The sequence below is a fragment of the Nerophis lumbriciformis genome, linkage group LG01 (genome assembly GCF_033978685.3).
Source record: "Nerophis lumbriciformis linkage group LG01, RoL_Nlum_v2.1, whole genome shotgun sequence".
Classification (NCBI taxonomy): domain Eukaryota; kingdom Metazoa; phylum Chordata; class Actinopteri; order Syngnathiformes; family Syngnathidae; genus Nerophis; species Nerophis lumbriciformis.
Genome location: NC_084548.2, coordinates 60,851,207 through 60,875,000, shown reverse-complemented (window position 1 = coordinate 60,875,000; position 23,794 = coordinate 60,851,207). Strand labels below are relative to the sequence as shown.

The window sequence follows — 23,794 nt, the reverse complement described above, 5'->3', positions numbered from 1 at the left end:
TCCCTCAGCTGTCAAGGCAGAAATGAAATGTCAACACAAGCATGGAAAACAATAAGCTCTCAAAATGAAGGACTATGTAAGAAGTGCTTCGTAAAGTGTAAGAAAATATTGCAAAGTGTGAAAATAAAACCCGACTGAAAGGGTTCATAAAGATTGTTAGACACTAAGTATTCATTTAGCTGCTGTGCAACACTTTTCTTTGACGATTTTAGAGATAAAGGGGAGGTGCGACCCCAGCCGGTGGCTTAGCAGGAGGTCAGAATCGAGGTTAGAGAGGAAGTTACAGCTGTGATCTAAATGGTGAGCACGGCTGAGGTGGTGTAGTGTTAGCGCTCTTGCCTTGCATCATTTACACACCACATTGGTCTGACTACGGTCCCTTTTGAAAAAAACCCAAAACCTGTCCAGGTGACTTTTAATCTTTTATCCACAATTTTCTTCATTTCAACTTTCTCTTCTCACTCCATGCAAAGAATCAAGATAGTTGATACTGTCACCCGATTGGCTGTTAGCTTGGTCTGTGATCACTTCCTTTGTTGCTCGGTTACCAGCGAGCGAGTGCTTTTGTTCGTGCAACCAACCTTGCTTCCATAGTCCCATAAACATTATTGAACGTTTTATCGAACGCTGATATGGTTTTATCGCCCAGCTCTAGTTCTCTCAGAGTTAGCCGGTCCTACCTTTGAAGTAGCTCTTCCTGATGACGTCCAGGTGCTTGGGCCGGTCCTCCAAGGTGAAGTACCTCTGATGTTGGATGTCGGACACGCCCAGGAGCTCCCTGGGCCCGCCGGGCTTCACCTGCTCCGCCTTGAGAGCGATGGCTTGTTCCAAGAGACCCAGGTTCCCTCGGGTCATATCGAACATCTCCGACTCGTCGGTGACGGCGGAGCGCTGGGACAGGCTGTCCTCGTCGTCGTCGTCGCCCTGGTCCAAGTCCTTGTCCTCGGACTTGTCGGAGTGGAGCTCAATGATGTCCGGGGAGGCGACAGGAGACATCTTGTGGATGTGAAAGTTGCCGTTGGGCGAGTAGTCCTCCAGCGGACTGACCATGTGGGAGATGTACTTCAGAAGAGGGCTGGCCTTGTAGTTGTGGAGCGCGCCCAGCGGACTGGTCCCAGTCAGGCTGTAGTCCTGGTGGGCCTTGTAGACCCTGGGGTCTTCAGTCTTCATGTTTGTTCCCTGAGCTGCTGTGATGCTAGTGATGGTGCAGACGGCAGTTGGCTCCTTCACGTCCTCGTCTTCGTCCTCTTCCGGAGTCAGTGACATGTGCCGCGCCGCCGTCTCCTGGTCTTGGTCCGCCGCGGGATCCTGGTGGACCTGGTCAGGCTGTCCCGCGTCCTCCTCTTCCATCTCCTGACCTACTCCTGCTTCCTCCGTGTCGGCCATATCTCCATCTTGCTCCCCGTCTACCTTTTGGCCCTCTTCGGCAGCCAGTGTGACATCCCCCCCAGTCTCCATGGCAACGGCCACAGCTGGAGCGCCGTCGTCGCTGGCGGGCACTCGGCCGAGGTGGAGGAGAGAGTTGGCCACTTCTTCCGCGTTCTGGGAGGGCGACGGACATTCCTGCCTCGCCTCGATGATGACACACTCGTCTTCTGTGGGAACACACACAATTATTATTGTTATTGTTATTATTATTATTATTATTGATATAATAATTGCTATTATTATTATTATTATTATTGTTTTTATTATTGATATTATTATCATTATTGTTATTATTATTATTATTGTTATTAGCATTATTGTTATTATTGTTACTATTATTGCTATTATTATTATCTTTATTATTATTATTATTGTTACTAGTATTGTTATTATTATTGTTATCACTGTTGCTATTATTATTATTGTTATTATTATTATTATTGCTATTGGTATTATTATTGTTATTATTAATATATTTAATGCTATTATTGTTATTATTACTATGATTGTTATTATCATTATTATTATTGGTATTATCGTTATTGTTATTATCATTATTGTTATTATTATTGTTATTATTATAGCTATTATTATTATTATTAATGTTATGGATAATATTATTATTATTGTTATTATTATTTTTGCTATTATTGTTATTATGATTGTTATTATTATTATTTCTATTGTTAATAATATTATTGTTACCAGTATTGTTATTATGATTGTTATTATTATTATTATTATTTCTATTGTTAATAATATTATTGTTACCAGTATTGTTATTATTATTATTGTTATTACTATTGCTATTATTATTATTATTGCTATTGGCATTATTATTGTTATTATTAATATTATTAGTGTTATTATTACTATGATTATTATTGCTATTGGTATTATCATTGTTATTATTAATATTATTAATGCTATTATTGTTATCATTACTATGATTGTTATTATCATTATTATTATTGGTATTATCGTTATTATTATCATTATTGTTAATATTATTGTTATTATTATAGCTATTATTATTATTATTGATAATATTATTATTATTGTTATTATTATTTTTGCTATTATTGTTATTATGATTGTTATTATTATTATTATTATTATAATTTCTATTGTTAATAATATTATTGTTGCCAGTATTGTTGTTATTATTGCTATTACTATTGCTATTATTATTATTATTACTATTGGCCGGTCACAGGCAATTACAGAGCCTGCTAGTCCGGGTGAGGAGTCAGTTAAGCTAGAACTAGCCAGCACCAGGCTGGATAATTCCTGTACGCATAGCAATTTTCTTAGAATAACACACAACTCACATAATGTGTTTTCTGTTGTGAATGTGTCCGGGGTAGATATGCATTCTACTGAGGTGGCAAATCATGATGCGTTCAGTCGATCGCAGCATCAAGCAAACAATCTGAAAATTCCCGTCGTATCAATTCCTAGATATGGTCGAAACTATTTAAAGTGCACTACGTATAATAAACGCAACATTATTAATATTTCTACTACGGATAATTTAAACAAAAACTCGTCAAAACAGCCCAATACTTATAATATGGGCTTTTTAAACATAAGATCATTGTCTCCCAAAACGTTATTAGTTAATGAGGTCATTAGAGACAACAATCTTAACGTCATTGGTCTTAGCGAAACCTGGCTCAAACCAGACGAATTTTTTGCGCTAAATGAGGCATCTCCTCCTAACTATACGAATGCGCATATTGCCCGTCCCCTTAAAAGGGGTGGGGGGGTCGCACTAATATATAATGAAAACTTTAACCTTACCCCTAACCTAAATAATAAATACAAATCGTTTGAGGTGCTTACTATGAGGTCTGTCGCACCGCTGCCTCTCGATATGGCTGTTATCTACCGCCCCCCAGGGCCCTACTCGGACTTTATTAATGAATTCTCAGAGTTCGTTGCTGATGTAGTGACGCACGCAGACAATATAATCATAATGGGGGACTTTAATATCCATATGAATACCCCATCGGACCCTCAGTGCGTGGCGCTCCAGACTATAATTGATAGCTGTGGTCTTACACAAATAATAAATGAACCTACGCATTGCAACGGCAATACGATAGATCTAGTGCTGGTCAGGGGTGTCACCACCTCCAAAGTTATGGTACTCCCGTATACTAAAGTAATGTCCGATCATTACCTTATAAAATTCGAAGTTCTGACTTATTGTCAACAAACTAATAATAATAATAACTGCTATAGCAGCCGCAACATTAATGCCGCCACAACGATGACTCTTGCTGACCTACTGCCTTCGGTAATGGCACCATTCCCAAATTATGTCGGCTCTATTGATAACCTCACTAACAACTTTGACAATGCCCTGCGCAAAACCATTGTTAGTATAGCACCGCTAAAACAAAAAAGGGCCCCTAAAAGGCGCACACCATGGTTTACAGAGGAAATGTAGAAATTATCTAAATTATCATGTAGAAAGTTGGAACGCAAATGGCGCGCGACCAAGCTTGAGGTTTTCCATCAAGCATGGAGTGATAGTTTAATATCGTATAAACGCATGCTTACCTTAGCTAAAGCTAAATATTACTCAAATCTCATCCGCCTCAACAAAAACGACCCAAAATTTTTGTTTAGTACAGTAGCATCGCTAACCCAACAAGGGACTCCTCCCAATAGCTCCACCCACTCGGCAGATGACTTTATGAATTTCTTTAATAAGAAAATTGAACTCATTAGAAAGGAGATTAAAGACAACGCATCCCAGCTACAACTGGGTTCTATGAACACAGATACAACTGTATCTACGACGGATACTGCAATACAAAATAGTCTCTCTCTTTTTGATGAAATAACATTAGAGGAACTATTACAGCGTGTAAGTGGGATAAAACAAACAACATGTTTACTTGACCCACTTCCTGGGAAACTTATCAAGGAGCTTTTTGTATTATTAGGTCCATCAGTGCTAAATATTATAAACTTATCACTTTCCTCTGGCACTGTTCCCCTAGCATTCAAGAAAGCGGTTATTCATCCTCTGCTCAAAAGACCTAACCTCGATCCTGACCTCATGGTAAACTACCGACCGGTGTCCCACCTTCCCTTTATTTCGAAAATCCTCGAAAAAATTGTCGCACAGCAGCTAAATGAACACTTAGTGTCTAACAATCTCTGTGAACCTTTTCAATCCGGTTTCAGGGCAAATCACTCTACGGAGACAGCCCTCGCAAAAATGACTAATGATCTACTGCTAACGATGGATTCTGATGCGTCATCTATGTTGCTGCTTCTTGATCTTAGCGCTGCTTTCGATACCGTCGATCATAATATTTTATTAGAGCGTATCAAAACACGTATTGGTATGTCAGACTTAGCTTTGTCGTGGTTTAACTCTTATCTTACTGACAGGATGCAATGCGTCTCCCATAATAATGTGACCTCGGACTATGTTAAGGTAACGTGCGGAGTTCCTCAGGGTTCGGTTCTTGGCCCTGCACTCTTTAGTATTTACATGCTGCCGCTAGGCGACATCATACGCAAATACGGTGTTAGCTTTCATTGTTATGCTGATGACACCCAACTCTACATGCCCCTAAAGCTGACCAACACGCCGGATTGTAGTCAGCTGGAGGCGTGTCTTAATGAAATTAAACAATGAATGTCCGCTAACTTCTTGCAACTCAACGCCAAGAAAACGGAAATGCTGATTATCGGTCCTGCTAAACACCGACATTTATTTAATAATACCACCTTAACATTTGACAACCAAACAATTACACAAGGCGAATCAGTAAAGAATCTGGGTATTATCTTCGACCCAACTCTCTCGTTTGAATCACACATTAAGAGTGTTACTAAAACGGCCTTCTTCCATCTCCGTAATATCGCTAAAATTCGTTCTATTTTATCCACTAGCGATGCTGAGATCATTATTCATGCGTTCGTTACGTCTCGTCTCGACTACTGTAACGTATTATTTTCGGGTCTCCCTATGTCTAGCATTAAAAAATTACAGTTGGTACAAAATGCGGCTGCTAGACTTTTGACAAGAACAAGAAAGTTTGATCATATTACGCCTATACTGGCTCACCTGCACTGGCTTCCTGTGCACTTAAGATGTGACTTTAAGGTTTTACTACTTACGTATAAAATACTACACGGTCTAGCTCCAGCCTATCTTGTCGATTGCATTGTACCATATGTCCCGGCAAGAAATCTGCGTTCAAAGAACTCCGGCTTATTAGTGATTCCCAGAGCCCAAAAAAAGTCTGCGGGCTATAGAGCGTTTTCTATTCGGGCTCCAGTACTATGGAATGCCCTCCCGGTAACAATTAGAGATGCTACCTCAGTAAAAGCATTTAAGTCCCATCTTAAAACTCATTTGTATACTCTAGCCTTTAAATAGCCCCCCTGTTAGACGAGTTGATCTGCCGTTTCTTTTCTTTTCTCCTCTGCTCCCCTTTTCCTTGAGGGGGGGGGGGGGGGCACAGGTCCGGTGGCCATGGATGAAGTGCTGGCTGTCCAGAGTCGGGACCCGGGGTGGACCGCTCGCCTGTGCATCGGCTGGGAACATCTCTACGCTGCTGACCCGTCTCCGCTCGGGATGGTGTCCTGCTGGCCCCACTATGGACTGGACTCTTACTATTATGTTGGATCCACTATGGACTGGGCTCTCACAATATTATGTCAGACCCACTCGACATCCATTGCTTTCGGTCTCCCCTAGAGGGGGGGGGGTTACCCACATATGCGGTCCTCTCCAAGGTTTCTCATAGTCATTCACATCGACGTCCCACTGGGGTGAGTTTTCCTTGCCCGTATGTGGGCTTTGTACCGAGGATGTCGTTGTGGCTTGTGCAGCCCTTTGAGACACTTGTGATTTAGGGCTATATAAATAAAGATTGATTGATTGATTGATTGGCATTATTATTGTTATTATTAATATTATTATTGTTATTATTACTATGATTGTTATTATCATTATTATTATTGGTATTAAATGATAAATGGGTTGTACTTGTATAGCGCTTTTCTAATCATTATTGTTATTATTATTAATGTTATTATTATTGCTATTATTATTATTTCTATTGTTAATAATATTGTTGTTACCAGTATTGTTATTATTATTATTGTTATTACTATTGCTATTATTATTATTATTGCTATTGGAATTATTATTGTTATTATTAATATTATTATTGTTATTATTACTATGATTATTAGTGCTATTGGTATTATTATTGTTATTATTAATATTATTAATGCTATTATTGTTATCATTACTATGATTGTTATTATCATTATTATTATTGGTATTATCGTTATTATTATCATTATTGTTAATATTATTGTTATTATTATAGCTATTATTATTATTATTGTTATTGATAATATTATTATTATTGTTATTATTATTTTTGCTATTATTGTTATTATGATTGTTATTATTATTATTATTATTATAATTTATATTGTTAATAATATTATTGTTGCCAGTATTGTTGTTATTATTGTTATTACTATTGCTATTATTATTATTATTACTATTGGCATTATTATTGTTATTATTAATATTATTATTGTTATTATTACTATGATTGTTATTATCATTATTATTATTGGTATTATCATTATTGTTATTATTATTAATGTTATTATTATTGCTATTATTATTATTATTGTTATTGATAATATCATTAATATTATTGTTATTATTATTTTTGCTATTATTGTTATTATGATTGTTAATATTATTATTTGTATTATTATTATGATTATTATTGTTAATATGATTATTATTGTTATTATTATTTGTATTATTATTATTAGTTTGGTTCTTTTATGAATGTATTATGGGTCTACTGAAAATGTGACCAAATCTGCAATAAGGCGCTTTTATTAGCCATCCACAAGCTTCTGGAAAGCTTCTGGTTGAATTTTTGACCACTCCTCTTGACAAAATTGGTGCAGTTCAGCTAAATGTGTTGATTTTCTGACATGGACTTGTTTCTTCAGCATTGTCCACACGTTTAAGTCCGGACTTTGGGAAGGCCATTCTAAAACCTTCATTCTAGCCTGATTTAGCCATTCCTTTACCACTTTTGACGTGTGTTTGGGGTCATTGTCCTGTTGGAACACCCAACTGCGCCCAAGACCCAACCTCCGGGCTGATGATTTTAGGTTGTCCTGAAGAACTTGGAGGTAATCCTCCTTTTTCATTGTCCCATTTCCTCTCTGTAAAGCACCAGTTCCATTGGCAGCAAAACAGGCCCAGAGCATAATACTACCACCACCATGCTTGACGGTAAGCATGGTGTTCCTGGGATTAAAGGCCCCACTTTTTCTCCTCCAAACATATTGCTGGGTATTGTGGCCAAACAGCTTAATTTTTGTTTCATCTGACCACAGACCTTTCCTCCAGAAGGTCTTATCTTTGTCCATGTGATGTCAGATGAAACAAAAATTTAGCTGTTTGGCCACAATACCCAGCAATATGTTTGGAGGAGACAATGTGAGGCCTTTAGTCCCAAACACACGTCAAAAGTGGTAAAGGAATGGCTAAATCAGGCTGGAATAAAGGTTTTAGAATGGCCTTCCCAAAGTCCTGACTTAAATATGTGGAAAATGCTGAGGAAACGAGTCCATGTCAGAAAACCAACACATTTAGCTGAACTGCACCAATTTTGTCAAGAGGAGTGGTCAAAATTTCAACCAGAAGCTTGCGGATGGCTACCAAAAGCGCCTTATTGCAGTGAAACTTGCCAAGAGACATGCAACCAAATATTAACATTGCTGTATGTATACTTTTGACTCAGCAGATTTGGTCACATTTTCAGTAGACCCATAATAAATTCATAAAAGAACCAAACTTCATGAATGTTTTTTGTGACCAACAAGTATGTGCTCCAATCACTCGATCACAAAAAAAAAAAAGAGTCGTAGAAATGATTGGAAACTCAAGACAGCCATGACATTATGTTCTTTACAAGTGTATATGATACATTGGTTAGCATACTCTAACGTATATAGCATACTCTAATGTATATGATACATTGGTTATCATACTCTAACAATAATAATTAGGGCGTGCCGTGATGGCACAGCATTTGACGCCCTCTACAACCTGTACAAACAGCGTGCCAGCCCAGCCACACGTCGTATGCAGCTTCCGCTTGCACACGTAAGTGACAGCAAGGCATACTTACTCAACAGCCATACAGGTTACACTGACGGTGGCCTTATAAAACAACTTTAACACTCTTACTATTAATGCGCCACACTTTGAACCAAAACCAAACAAGAATGACAAAAACATTTCGGGAGAACATCTGCACCCTAACACAACATAAACACAACAGAACAAATACCCAGAATCCCATGGCAGCACTAACTCTCCCGGGCTACATTATACACCCCGCACCCCCCCCAACCCTTCTCCCCCACACATCAAGTCCCCCCCCCCCCCCGTGCGTCGGTTGAGGTGGGCGGGGTATGGTGGTAGCGGGAAGAGTTAGGGCTGCATGGGATTCTAGGTATTTGTTCTGTTGTGTTTATGTTGTGTTACGGTGCAGATGTTCTCCCGAAATGTGTTTGTCATTCTTGTTTGGTGTGGGTTCACAGTGTGGCGCATATTAGTAACAGTGTTAAAGTTGTTTATACGGCCACCGTCAGTGTAACCTGTGTGGCTGTTGACCAGGTATGCCTTGCTGTCACTGAGGTGTGCAAGCAGAAGCTTCATACAACGTGTGGCTGGGCCAGCACGCTGTTAGTATAGGTTGTAGAGGGCGTTGAATGCTGTGCCATCACGACACGCCCTTATTATTGTTAATTGGGTGAAAATCAGCACACGTTCAAGAGAATAGTTGCCCTGAAATTCAGGAGTCTCCCGGAAAAATTGGGAGGGTTGGCAAGTATGACGCTGTCAAGCGCCATTCATATAAAACTCGCGGGCCTAACATTACATTTTCATATTAAGGTGCGGGCCGCGTATCTGAGACCCCTGGTTTATACATAGCACAAAGCAAAAAAAAACTGTATGCAGTGTTATTTCATTTTAAATTTCAAAAGAGTTTTGTGGCTCCCATTGTTTTCTTTAATTTGTGAAACTCGTCAAAATGGCTCTTTGAGTGGTAAAGGTTGCCGACCCCTGACATAGGACAATAAAAACATACGGTAAGTTTTATTAGACAGGGCGAGACAAAAAAAAGTACCTTCTGCTGCGACAAGCGTGTCCTTCTGTGTTTCTTCTTCTTCTTCTTCTTGTCCATTCTGCGTCTCCTCTTCCTCTCCAGGGGTCAGGTCTTCCTCGGTCTTCTTCTCGTCCTCGTCCTCCTTGCTCTCTCCATCCCTCTCGCCGTCTCCGTCGGCCTCGCTGCTGGCGTCGCTTTCCGCGCTGAAGCCCTCGTCCAGGGCCAGTTTCAGGGGGTGGGACTTCCTCTTGGACGCCGAGCGCTCCGCTTCCTGCTCCTGTCCGGACTCCGCCTCCTCCAGGCGGCGCTTTCTGGCGACGGGGCAGCCCAGAATGCTGAGGTGAGAGAGGAGAGAAGGTGTGATAAACAAAAACATGTTCTAGATTCAACTTTTTCCAAACACTGAAAAATCAAAAACATGTGGAGGCCATTTTGAAATGTTTCATGTTCAAAACTAATACAAGATCTATTTTTGAAATGGGGGATGGGGAGGGGGGGCGTTAGGGGGGCGGGGTTTGGTGGTAGCGAGGGGTTTATATTGTAGCGTCCCGGAAGAGTTAGTGCTGCAAGGGATTCTGGGTATTTGTTCTGTTGTGTTTATGTTGTGTTACGGTGCGAATGTTCTCCCGAAATGTGTTTGTCATTCTTGTTTGGTGTGGGTTCACAGTGTGGCGCATATATGTAACAGTGTTAAAGTTGTTCATACGGCCACCCTCAGTGTGACCTGTATGGCTGTTGAGCAAGTATGAATTGCATTCACTTATGTGTGAGTAAAAACCGCATATATTATGTGACTGGGTCGGCAATACTGTTGTCCGGGTGGAAACCGGGGGAAATTCGGGAGAATGGTTGCCCCGGGAGATTTTCGGGAGGGACACTGAAATTCGGGAGTCTCCCGGGAAAATCGGGCGGGTTGGCAAGTATGCTTTAGTCCGCTTTAACTCTATACAAACAGCGTGCCGGCCCAGTCACATAATATATGCGGCTTTTTCACACACATAAGTGAATGCCTGCATACTTTGTCAACAGCCATACAGGTCACACTGAGGGTGGCCGTATAAACAACTTTAACACTGTGACAAATATGCGCCACACTGTGAACCCACACCAAACAAGAATGACAAAGTGAAGTGAATTATGTTTATATAGCACTTTTCTCTAGTGACTCAAAGCGCTTTACATAGTGAAACCCAATATCTAAGTTACATTTAAACCAGTGTGGGTGGCACTGGGAGCAGGTGGGTAAAGTGACTAGGATGGCGGAAGCGGGGATCGAACCTGCAACCCTAAAGTTGCTGGCACGGCCGCTCTACCAACTGAGCTATACCACCCCAAAAACACAAACACAAACAAACACATTTTGGGAGAACATCCGCACCGTAACACAACATAAACACAACAGAACAAATACTCAGAACCCCTTGCAGCACTAACTCTTCCGGGACGCTACAATATACACCCCCCGCTACCACCTACCCCCCCAACCCCGCAATATAACCCCCCGACCCAAAAAATATTTCAAAGTGTAATATTTGATGTGAGGTAATTGGAGCCTTAAATAGGTCAACATTGATTTTGATTCGTTATTATTTTTTGAGCAATGACAGTTTTAAAGAAAAAAACAGTTTGCCTGGCAGCTTTGTGTTATTATTGCAACTTTTTAACGTTACATTTCACCTGTTTCCACTTTTTATTTGTATTTTTACAAAGTGCCACGTTAAAAAATTGGCTTCAGGCCGCACTTTGGACACCTGTGTGTGAGAACGTGCTGAGGACAGGACACTAGGGCGCCTGAAGGGGGTGGCGCGCTCACAAGCGATTGAGCGTAAGGTTTAATGAACGCCTTGAAGGGAGCGCGCCAGGCAGCGGAGGATGAAATCCAATAAAGTCTATTGTCACCTGGGCGCTTGAAGGAGGATCTGTGAACAGAGTGCGTGTGCCACGGCGACACGTGTAAACAGAGCGCTAATGTCTGCGACACAATAAAGAGGCGTCACGAGCCAGCGAGCTCTCGTCGGCTCTTTGAGAGCGAGCGGGGCGCGAGGAGCGTCGTCACGGCTGCTGGAGTGAAGCTCCAGAAAAATCCCTTTTCACACCTGCTGGAGTTTTTGTGCTCCTTGTCTGATTTGTGGCGCTTAGGCTCCTCAAAAAAGATACCGACTCAAGTGTGACCCCAGGCTGGCAGAAGTGTGCTTTAGACTGCATGTCATGTGCGTCTTTGACGCCAAGACTGGAAATAAAAATGGCTCTATGCCTCATTTAGAAAACTAAATTCCTTTAAGAGTACAGTGCCTGTATGTTATAGTTGAAGGGCCTGCTATCAGTCAATGTTTTCAATCAATGTTTATTTATATAGCCCTAAATCACAAGTGTCTCAAAGGGCTGCACAAACCACAACGACATCCTCAGTACAGATCCCACATAAGGGCAAGGAAAAACTCACCCCAGTGGGATGTCGATTTAACTGTCTATGAGAAACCTTGGAGAGGACCGCATATGTGGGTACCCCCCCCCCCCCCCCCCCCCCCCTTCTAGGGTGGCTATCTGGAAGTCGACATACTTCTAATATTGCGCCAAGTATCCAAATCCATGATCTTGTATATTTAAACAGACAAAATTAGCTAAAAAGCTAGCATAAAACGTTAACATGCTAACATTAGCATGCCAAATTAAGATACATTGGTTAACATACTCCTAAGATGGCCCAAGTATCAAAATCTATGATTTGTAGGTATAAACATATACAATTTAGCCAAGAAGCAAGCATAAAACCTTAGCATGCTAAAATTAGCATGCTAATATAAGAGACATTGGTTAGCATACCCCTAAAATGGTGCCAAGTATCAAAATCTATGATTTTTAGGTATAAACATACACATTTAGCTAAGAAGCTAGCATAAAACATTAGCATGCTAATAGATGAAACTTTAGCATACTTCCATAAAGGCCCCAAACATCAAAATTCATGATTTGTAGGTTTAAACATACAAAATTGCTAGAAAGCTAGCATAAAACGTTAACATGCTAACATTAGCATGCTAATATAAGAGACGTTGGTTAGCGTACTCCAAAGATGGCGCCAAGTCTCAAAATCTATGATTTTAAGAAATAAACATACAAATTTAGCTAAGAAGCTAGCAAAAAACGTTAGCATGCTAAAATTAGCATGCTAATATAAGAGACATTGGTTAGCATACTCCTAAAATGGTGCCAAGTATTAAAATCTATTATTTTTAGGTATAAACATACACATTTAGCTAGGAAGCTAGCATCAAACGTTAGCATGTTGATATAAGAATCTTTAGCATACTTCCAAAACGGCCCCAAACATCAAAATTCATGATTTGTAGGTTTAAACATACAAAATTGCTAGAAAGCTAGCATAAAATGTTAACATGCTAACATTAGCATGCTAATATAAGAGACGTTGGTTAGCCTACTCCTAAAATGGCGCCAAGTTTTAAAATCTATGATTTTTAGAAATAAACGTACAAATTTAGCTAAGAAGCTAGCATAAAACGTCAACATGCTAACATTAGCATGCTAATATAAGAGACATTGGTTAGCATACTCCTAATTTGGCGCCAAGTATCAAAATCTATGATTTTTAGGTATAAACATACACATTTAGCTAGGAAGCTAGCATCAAACGTTAGCATGTTGATATAAGAATATTTAGCATACTTCCAAAATGGCCCCAAACATCAAAATTCATGATTTGTAGGTTTAAACATACAAAATTGCTAGAAAGCTAGCATAAAACGTTAACATGCTAACATTAGCATGCTAATATAAGAGACGTTGGTTAGCCTACTCCTAAGATGGCGCCAAGTATCAAAATCTATGATTTTTAGAAATAAACATACAAATTTAGCTAAGACACTAGCATAAAACGTCAACATGCTAACATTAGCATGCTAATATAAGAGACATTGGTTAGCATACTCCTAATTTGGCGCCAAGTATCAAAATCTATGATTTTTAGGTATAAACATACACATTTAGCTAGGAAGCTAGCATCAAACGTTAGCATGTTGATATAAGAATATTTAGCATACTTCCAAAATGGCCCCAAACATCAAAATTCATGATTTGTAGGTTTAAACATACAAAATTGCTAGAAAGCTAGCATAAAACGTTAACATGCTAACATTAGCATGCTAATATAAGAGACGTTGGTTAGCCTACTCCTAAGATGGCGCCAAGTATCAAAATCTATGATTTTTTGAAATAAACATACAAATTTAGCTAAGACACTAGCATAAAACGTCAACATGCTAACATTAGCAAGCTAATATACGAGACATTGGTTAGCATACTCCTAATTTGGCGCCAAGTATCAAAATCTATGATTTTTAGGTATAAACATACACATTTAGCTAGGAAGCTAGCATTAAACGTTAGCATGTTAATATAAGAATCTTTAGCATACTTCCAAAACAGCCCCAAGCATCAAAGTCCATGATTTGTATGTTCAATCATACAACATTAGCTAAAAATCTAGCATAAAACGTGAAACATGCTAACATTAACATGCTAATATAAGAGACATTGGTTAGCATACTCCTAAGATGGCGCCAAGTATTAAAACTAGGGATGTCCGATAATGGCTTTTTGCCGATATCCGATATTGTCCAAATCTTAATTACAGATACCGATATCAACCAATACCGATATCAACTGATACCGATATATACAGTCGTGGAATTAACACATTATTATGCCTAATTTGGACAACCAGGTATGGTGAAGATAAGGTACTTTTTTTTTAATTAATCAAATAAAATAAGATAAATAAATTAAAAACATTTTCTTGAATAAAAAAGAAAATAAAACAATATAAAAACAGTTACATAGAAACTAGTAATTAATGAAAATTAGTAAAATTAACTGTTAAAGGTTAGTACTATTAGTGGACCAGCAGCACGCACAATCATGTGTGCTTACGGACTGTATCCCTTGCAGACTGTATTGATATATATTGATATATAATGTAGGAACCAGAATATTAATAACAGAAAGAAACAACCCTTTTGTGTGAATGAGTGTGAATGGGGGTGGGAGGTTTGGGTTTGTGCACTAATTGTAAGTGTATCTTGTCTTTTTTATGTTGATTTAAAAAAATAAAAAAACAACAACAAAAAAAACAATACCGGTAATTAAAAAAAACCGATACCATAATTTCCCATATTACATTTTAAAGCATTTATCGGCCGATAATATCGGACATCTCTAATTAAAACCTATGATTTTTAGGTATAAGCATACACATTTAGCTAAACAGCTAGCATAAAACATCAACATGCTAACATTAGCATATTATTATACGAGACATTGGTTAGCATACTCTGGAATGCTATCTAAGTCTTTGTGAATGTGAGTTTTGGTGGAGTGGAGCGTCGACAGTGAAGTCCTCGTGAATGTGAGTTTTGGCGGCATGGCGCGTCGACAATGCTATCTAAGTTTTTGTGAATGTGAGTTTTGGCGTCGTGGCGCGTCAACAATGCTATCTAAGTCCTTGTGAATGTGAGTTTTGACGTCGTGGCGTGTCGACAATGCTATCTAAGTCTTTGTGAACGTGAGTTTTGGCAGCATGGCGTGTCGACAATGCTATCTAACTCTTTGTGAATGTGAGTTTTGGCGGTGTGGCGTGTTGATAATGCTATCTAAGTCTTTGTGAATGTGAGTTTTGGTGGCTAGGCGCGTGTACAATGCTATCTAAGTCCTTGGTGAGTTTTGGCGTTGTGGCGCGTCGACAACGCTATATAACTCCTTGTGAATGTGACTTTTGGCGGCGTGGCGCGTCGACAATTCTCAAAGCCCTCGTGAATTTGAGTTTTGGCAGCGTGGCGCATCTACAATGCTATCTAAGTCCTCAGTGAGTTTTGGCGTTGTGGTGTGTCGATAATGCTATCTAATCCTCGTGAATTTGAGTGTTGGCGTCGTGGCGCGTCAACAATGCTCAAAGCCCTCGTGAATTTGAGTTTTGGCGGCATGGCGCGTCGACAATTCTCAAAGCCCTCGTGAATTTGAGTTTTGACGGCGTGGCGCATAAGTCCACGTGAATGTGAGTTTTGGTGGCATGGCGCGTAGACAATGCTATATACTGTAAGTCCTTGTGAATGTCAGTTTTGGCGGCGTGGCGCGTTGATAATGCTATCTAAGTCTTTGTGAATGTGAGTTTTGGTGGCTAGGCGCGTGTACAATGCTATCTAAGTCCTTGGTGAGTTTTGGCGTTGTGGCGCGTCGACAACGCTATATAACTCCTTGTGAATGTGACTTTTGGCGGCGTGGCGCGTCGACAATTCTCAAAGCCCTCGTGAATTTGAGTTTTGGCAGCGTGGCGCATCTACAATGCTATCTAAGTCCTCAGTGAGTTTTGGCGTTGTGGTGTGTCGATAATGCTATCTAATCCTCGTGAATTTGAGTGTTGGCGTCGTGGCGCGTCAACAATGCTCAAAGCCCTCGTGAATTTGAGTTTTGGCGGCATGGCGCGTCGACAATTCTCAAAGCCCTCGTGAATTTGAGTTTTGACGGCGTGGCGCATAAGTCCACGTGAATGTGAGTTTTGGTGGCATGGCGCGTAGACAATGCTATATACTGTAAGTCCTTGTGAATGTCAGTTTTGGCGGCGTGGCGCGTTGATAATGCTATCTAAGTCTTTGTGAATGTGAGTTTTGGTGGCTAGGCGCGTGTACAATGCTATCTAAGTCCTTGGTGAGTTTTGGCGTTGTGGCGCGTCGACAACGCTATATAACTCCTTGTGAATGTGACTTTTGGCGGCGTGGCGCGTCGACAATTCTCAAAGCCCTCGTGAATTTGAGTTTTGGCAGCGTGGCGCATCTACAATGCTATCTAAGTCCTCAGTGAGTTTTGGCGTTGTGGTGTGTCGATAATGCTATCTAATCCTCGTGAATTTGAGTGTTGGCGTCGTGGCGCGTCAACAATGCTCAAAGCCCTCGTGAATTTGAGTTTTGGCGGCATGGCGCGTCGACAATTCTCAAAGCCCTCGTGAATTTGAGTTTTGACGGCGTGGCGCATAAGTCCACGTGAATGTGAGTTTTGGTGGCATGGCGCGTAGACAATGCTATATACTGTAAGTCCTTGTGAATGTCAGTTTTGGCGGCGTGGCGCGTTGATAATGCTATCTAAGTCTTTGTGAATGTGAGTTTTGGTGGCTAGGCGCGTGTACAATGCTATCTAAGTCCTTGGTGAGTTTTGGCGTTGTGGCGCGTCGACAACGCTATATAACTCCTTGTGAATGTGACTTTTGGCGGCGTGGCGCGTCGACAATTCTCAAAGCCCTCGTGAATTTGAGTTTTGGCAGCGTGGCGCATCTACAATGCTATCTAAGTCCTCAGTGAGTTTTGGCGTTGTGGTGTGTCGATAATGCTATCTAATCCTCGTGAATTTGAGTGTTGGCGTCGTGGCGCGTCAACAATGCTCAAAGCCCTCGTGAATTTGAGTTTTGGCGGCATGGCGCGTCGACAATTCTCAAAGCCCTCGTGAATTTGAGTTTTGACGGCGTGGCGCATAAGTCCACGTGAATGTGAGTTTTGGTGGCATGGCGCGTAGACAATGCTATATACTGTAAGTCCTTGTGAATGTCAGTTTTGGCGGCGTGGCGCGTTGATAATGCTATCTAAGTCTTTGTGAATGTGAGTTTTGGTGGCTAGGCGCGTGTACAATGCTATCTAAGTCCTTGGTGAGTTTTGGCGTTGTGGCGCGTCGACAACGCTATATAACTCCTTGTGAATGTGACTTTTGGCGGCGTGGCGCGTCGACAATTCTCAAAGCCCTCGTGAATTTGAGTTTTGGCAGCGTGGCGCATCTACAATGCTATCTAAGTCCTCAGTGAGTTTTGGCGTTGTGGTGTGTCGATAATGCTATCTAATCCTCGTGAATTTGAGTGTTGGCGTCGTGGCGCGTCAACAATGCTCAAAGCCCTCGTGAATTTGAGTTTTGGCGGCATGGCGCGTCGACAATTCTCAAAGCCCTCGTGAATTTGAGTTTTGACGGCGTGGCGCATAAGTCCACGTGAATGTGAGTTTTGGTGGCATGGCGCGTAGACAATGCTATATACTGTAAGTCCTTGTGAATGTCAGTTTTGGCGGCGTGGCGCGTTGATAATGCTATCTAAGTCTTTGTGAATGTGAGTTTTGGCGGCATGGCGCTTCTACAATGCTATCTAAGTCCTCGGTGAGTTTTGGTGTCGTGGCGCGTCGACAATGCTATCTAATCCTCGTGAATGTGAGTTTTGGTGGCGTGGCACGTCTACAACGCTATCTAAGTCCTCTGTGAATGTGAGTTTTGGCGGCATGGCGCGTCGACAATGCTATCTAAGTCCTCGTGAATGTGAGTTTTGGTGGCGTGGCACGTCTACAACGCTATCTAAGTCCTCTGTGAATGTGAGTTTTGGCGGCATGACACGTCGACAATGCTATCTAAGTCCTCGTGAGTTTGAGTTTTGGCAACATGGCGTATCGACAATGCTATCTAAGTCCATGTGAATGTGAGTTTTGGCGGCGTGGCGCGTTGATAATGCTATCTAAGTCTTCATGAATGGGAGTTTTGGCGGCATGGCGCGTCGACAATGCTATCTAAGTCCTCGGTGAGTTTTGGCGTCGTGGCGCGTCGACAATGCTATCTTATCCCCGTGAATGTGAGTTTTGGTGGCGTGGCCCGTCTACAACGCTATCTAAGTCCTCTGTGAATGTGAGTTTTGGTGGCATGGCGCGTCGACAATGCTATCTAAGTCCTCGTGAATTTGAGTTTTGGCGGCGTGGCGCATAAGTCCTTGTGAATGTGAGTTTTGGCATCATGGCGTATTGACAATGCTATCTATCTAAGTCCATGTGAATGTGAGTTTTGGCGGCGTGGCGCGTCGACAATGCTATATAAGTCCTTATGAATGTGAGTTTTGGTGTCGTAGCGCGTCAACGATACTATCTAATCCTTGTGAATGTGAGTTTTGGCGGCGTGACTCATCCACAATGCTATATATGTCCTCGTGAATGTGAGTTTTGGCGGCGTGGCGCGTCGACAATGCTATCTAAGTCTTCATGAATGTGAGTTTTGGCGGCGTGGCGCATAAGTCCTTGTGAATGTGAGTTTTGGCATCATGGCGTAGCGACAATACTATCTAAGTCCATGTGAATGTGAGTTTTGGTGGCATAGCGTGTCGACAATGCTATCTAATCCTCGTGAATGTGAGATTTGGTGGCGTGGCGTGTCGACAGTTCAATCTAAGTCGTTGCGAATGTGAGTTTTGACAGCGTGGCGCATCTACAACGCTATCTAAGTCTTCATGAATGTGAGTTTTGGCGTCATGGCGTGTCGACAATGCTATCTAAGCCCTCGTGAATTTGAGTTTTGGCGGCGTAGCGCGTCAACGATGCTATCTAATCCTTGTGAATGTGAGTTTTGGCGGCGTGACACATCCACAATGCTATATAAGTCCTCGTGAATGTGAGTTTTGGCGGCGTGGCGCGTCGACAATGCTATATAAGTCTTCATGAATGTGAGTTTTGGCGGCGTGGCGCGTCGACAATGCTATCTAATCCCTCATGAATTTGAGTTTTGGCGGCGTGGCGCATAAGTCCTTGTGAATGTGAGTTTTGGCAACATGAATTTGAGTTTCGTTGGTGTGGCGCGTCGACAATGCTATTTAAGTCATCGGTGAGTTTTGGCGTCGTGGCGCGTCGACAATGCTATCTAAGTCCTTGTGAATGGGAGTTTTGGCGGCGTAGCGCGTCAATGATGCTATCTAATCCTCGTGAATGTGAGTTTTGGTGGCGTGGCGCGTCAACGATGTTATCTAATCCTTGTGAATGTGAGTTTTGGCGGCGTGACTCATCCACAATGCTATATAAGTCCTCGTGAATGTGAGTTTTGGCGGCGTGGCGCGTCGACAATGCTATCTAAGTTTTCATGAATGTGAGTTTTGGCGGCGTGGCGCATAAGTCCTTGTGAATGTGAGTTTTGGCATCATGGCGTATCGACAATACTATCTAAGTCCTTGTGAATGTGAGTTTTGGTGGCATAGCGTGTCGACAATGCTATCTAATCCTCGTGAATGTGAGATTTGGTGGCGTGGCGTGTCGACAGTTCAATCTAAGTCCTTGCGAATGTGAGTTTTGACAGCGTGGCGCATCTACAACGCTATCTAAGTCTTCATGAATGTGAGTTTTGGCGGCATGGCGCGTCGACAATGCTATCTAAGCTCTCGTGAATTTGAGTTTTGGCGGCGTAGCGCGTCAACGATGCTATCTAATCCTTGTGAATGTGAGTTTTGGCGGCGTGGCGCGTCGACAATGCTATATAAGTCCTCGTGAATGTGAGTTTTGGCGGAGTGGCGCGTCGACAATGCTATCTAAGTCTTCATGAATGTGAGTTTTGGCGGCGTGGCGCGTCGACAATGCTATCTAATCCCTCATGAATTTGAGTTTTGGCGGCGTGGCGCATAAGTCCTTGTGAATGTGAGTTTTGGCAACATGAATTTGAGTTTCGGTGGTGTGGCGCGTCGACAATGCTATTTAAGTCATCGGTGAGTTTTGGCGTCGTGGCGCGTCGACAATGCTATCTAAGTCCTTGTGAATGGGAGTTTTGGCGGCGTAGCGCGTCAATGATGCTATCTAATCCTCGTGAATGTGAGTTTTGGTGGCGTGGCGCGTCAACGATGCTATCTAATCCTTGTGAATGTGAGTTTTGGCGGCGTGACTCATCCACAATGCTATATAAGTCCTCGTGAATGTGAGTTTTGGCGGCGTGGCGCGTCGACAATGCTATCTAAGTCTTCATGAATGTGAGTTTTGGCGGCGTGGCGCATAAGTCCTTGTGAATGTGAGTTTTGGCATCATGGCGTATCGACAATACTATCTAAGTCCATGTGAATGTGAGTTTTGGTGGCATAGCGTGTCGACAATGCTATCTAATCCTCGTGAATGTGAGATTTGGTGGCGTGGCGTGTCGACAGTTCAATCTAAGTCCTTGCGAATGTGAGTTTTGACAGCGTGGCGCATGTACAACGCTATCTAAGTCTTCATGAATGTGAGTTTTGGCGGCATGGCGCGTCGACAATGCTATCTAAGCCCTCGTGAATTTGAGTTTTGGCGGCGTAGCGCGTCAACGATGCTATCTAATCCTTGTGAATGTGAGTTTTGTGAGTTTGGCGGCGTGACTCATCCACAATGCTATATAAGTCCTCGTGAATGTGAGTTTTGGCGGAGTGGCGCGTCGACAATGCTATATAAGTCCTCGTGAATGTGAGTTTTGGCGGAGTGGCGCGTCGACAATGCTATCTAAGTCTTCATGAATGTGAGTTTTGGCGGCGTGGCGCGTCGACAATGCTATCTAATCCCTCATGAATTTGAGTTTTGGCGGCGTGGCGCATAAGTCCTTGTGAATGTGAGTTTTGGCAACATGAATTTGAGTTTCGGTGGTGTGGCGCGTCGACAATGCTATTTAAGTCATCGGTGAGTTTTGGCGTCGTGGCGCGTCGACAATGCTATCTAAGTCCTTGTGAATGGGAGTTTTGGCGGCGTAGCGCGTCAATGATGCTATCTAATCCTCGTGAATGTGAGTTTTGGTGGCGTGGCGCGTCAACAATGCTATCTAAGCCCTCGTGAATGTGAGTTTTGGCGGCGTGGCGCATAAGTCCTTGTGAATGTGAGTTTTGGTGGCGTGGCGCGTCAACAATGCTATCTAAGCCCTCGTGAATGTGAGTTTTGGCGGCGTGGCGCATAAGTCCTTGTGAATGTGAGTTTTGGCGGCGTGGTACATAGACAATGCTATCTAACTCCTTGTGAATGTGACTTTTGGTGGCATGCCACATAGACAATGCTATCTAACTCCTCGTGAATGTGAGTTTTGGCGGCGTGGCGCGTCGACAATGCTATGTAAGTCCTCGTGAATGTGAGTTGTGGCGGCGTGGCGCGTCGACAATGCTATCTAAGTCCACGTGAATGTGAGTTTTGGTGACGTGGCGCGTTGATAATGCTATCTATCTCTTCGTGAATGTGAGTTTTGGCGGCGTAGCGCGTCAACGATGCTATCTAATCCTCGTGAATGTGATTTTTGGTGGCGTGACGCGTCCACAACGCTATCTAAGTCTTCATGATTGTGAGTTGTGGCGGCATGGCGCGTCAACAATGCTATCTAAGTCCTTGTGAATGTGAGTTTTGGCGGCGTAGCGCATCAACAATGCTATCTAATCCTCGTGAATGGGAGGTTTGGCGGTGTAGCGCGTCGACAATGCTATGTAAGTCCTCGTGAATGTGAGTTGTGGCGGCATGGCGCGTTGACAATGATATGTAAGTCCACGTGAATGTGAGTTTTGGAGGCGTGGCGCGTTGATAATGCTATCTAAGTCCTTGTGAATGTGAGTTTTGGCGGCATGGCGCATCTACAATGCTATCTAAGTCCTCGGTGAGTTTTGGTGCCGTGGCGCTTCGACAGTGCTATCTAAGTCCTCGTGAATGTGATTTTTGGTGGCGTGACGCGTCGACAGTGCTATCTAAGTCCTCGTGAATTTGAATTTTGCCGGCGTGGCGCGTCCACAACGCTATCTAAGTCTTCATGAATGTGAGTTTTGGTGGCGTGGCACGCCAGCAATGCTATCTAAGCCCTCGTGAATTGAGATTTGGCGTCGTGGCGCGTCGACAATGCGATCTAAGTCCTCGTGAAGGTGAGTTTTGGCAGCATGGCGCGTCAACAATGCTATCTAAGTCCACGTAAATGTGAGTTTTGGTGGCATGGCGCGTCGACAATGCTATTCAAGCCCTCGTGAATGTGAGTTTTGGCGGCGTGGCGCAAAAGCCCTTGTGAATGTGAGTTTTGGTAGCATGGCGCGTTGATAATGCTATCTAAGTCTTTGTGAATGTGAGTTTTGGCGGCGTAGCGTGTCGACAATGCTATCTAAGTCCTCGTGAATGTGAGTTTTGGTGGCGTGGCACATCAACAATGCTATCTAATCCTCGTGAATGGGAGTTTTGGCGGCGTAGCACGTCAACAATGCTATCTAATCTTCGTGAATGTGAGTTTTGGTGTCGTGGTGCGTCAACAATGCAATCTAAGTCTTTGTGAATGTGAGTTTTGGCAGCATGGCGCGTCGACAATGCTATCTAAGTCCACATAAATGTGAGTTTTGGTGGCATGGCGCGTCGACAATGCTATCTAAGCCCTCGTGAATTTGAGTTTTGGCGGCGTGGCGCATAAGCCCTTGTGAATGTGAGTTTTGGTAGCATGGCGCGTTGATAATGCTATCTAAGTCTTTGTGAATGTGAGTTTTGGCGTCGTGGCGCGTCGACAATGCTATCTAAGTCCACGTAAATGTGAGTTTTGGCGGCGTGGCACATCGACAATGCTATCTAACTACTTGTGAATGTGAGTTTTGGCGGCATGGCGCGTCGACAATGCTATCTAAGCCCTCGTGAATTTGAGTTTTGGCGGCGTGGCGCATAAGCCCTTGTGAATGTGAGTTTTGGTAGCATGGCGCGTTGATAATGCTATCTAAGTCTTTGTGAATGTGAGTTTTGGCGTCGTGGCGCGTCGACAATGCTATCTAAGTCCACGTAAATGTGAGTTTTGGCGGCGTGGCACATCGACAATGCTATCTAACTACTTGTGAATGTGAGTTTTGGCGGCATGGCGCGTCGACAATGCTATCTAAGCCCTCGTGAATGTGAGTTTTGGTGTCGTGGCGCGTCAACAATGCAATCTAAGTCTTTGTGAATGTGAGTTTTGGCGGCGTGGCGTGTCTACAACGCTATAGTCTTCATGAATGTGAGTTTTGGCGGCATGGCTCGTCGACAATGCCATCTAAGTCCTCGTGAATGTGAGTTTTGGCGTCGTGACGCATCAACAATGCTATCTAATCCTCGTGAATGGGAGTTTTGGCGGTGTAGCGCGTCGACAATGCTATGTAAGTCCTCGTGAATGTGAGTTGTGGCGGCGTGGCGCGTTGATAATGCTATCTAAGTCCTCGTGAATGGGAGTTTTGGCGGCATGGCGCGTCTACAATGCTATCTAAGTCCTCGGTGAGTTTTGGTGCCGTGGCGCTTCGACAGTGCTATCTAAGTCCTCGTGAATGTGAGTTTTGGTGGCGTGGCACATCAACAATGCTATCTAATCCTCGTGAATGGGAGTTTTGGCGGCGTAGCACGTCAACAATG

The 23,794-nt window shown here is 42.6% G+C and overlaps 1 protein-coding gene across 6 annotated transcripts in view; it reads right to left on the bottom strand.

Moving 5' to 3' along the window:
• Positions 1–23,794, bottom strand: part of LOC133570656 (myelin transcription factor 1-like) — a 430,657-nt gene that overhangs the window by 67,080 nt on the left and 339,783 nt on the right. For all 6 annotated transcript variants that reach the window (XM_061923347.2, XM_061923352.2, XM_061923365.2 and 3 more), the window contains 2 exons: positions 9,645–9,958; positions 681–1,595 (listed from right to left, as the gene is read on the bottom strand). In XM_061923347.2, coding sequence (XP_061779331.1) covers positions 681–1,595; positions 9,645–9,958 — 1,229 coding nt within the window. The remainder of the gene's footprint in view (positions 1–680; positions 1,596–9,644; positions 9,959–23,794) is intronic.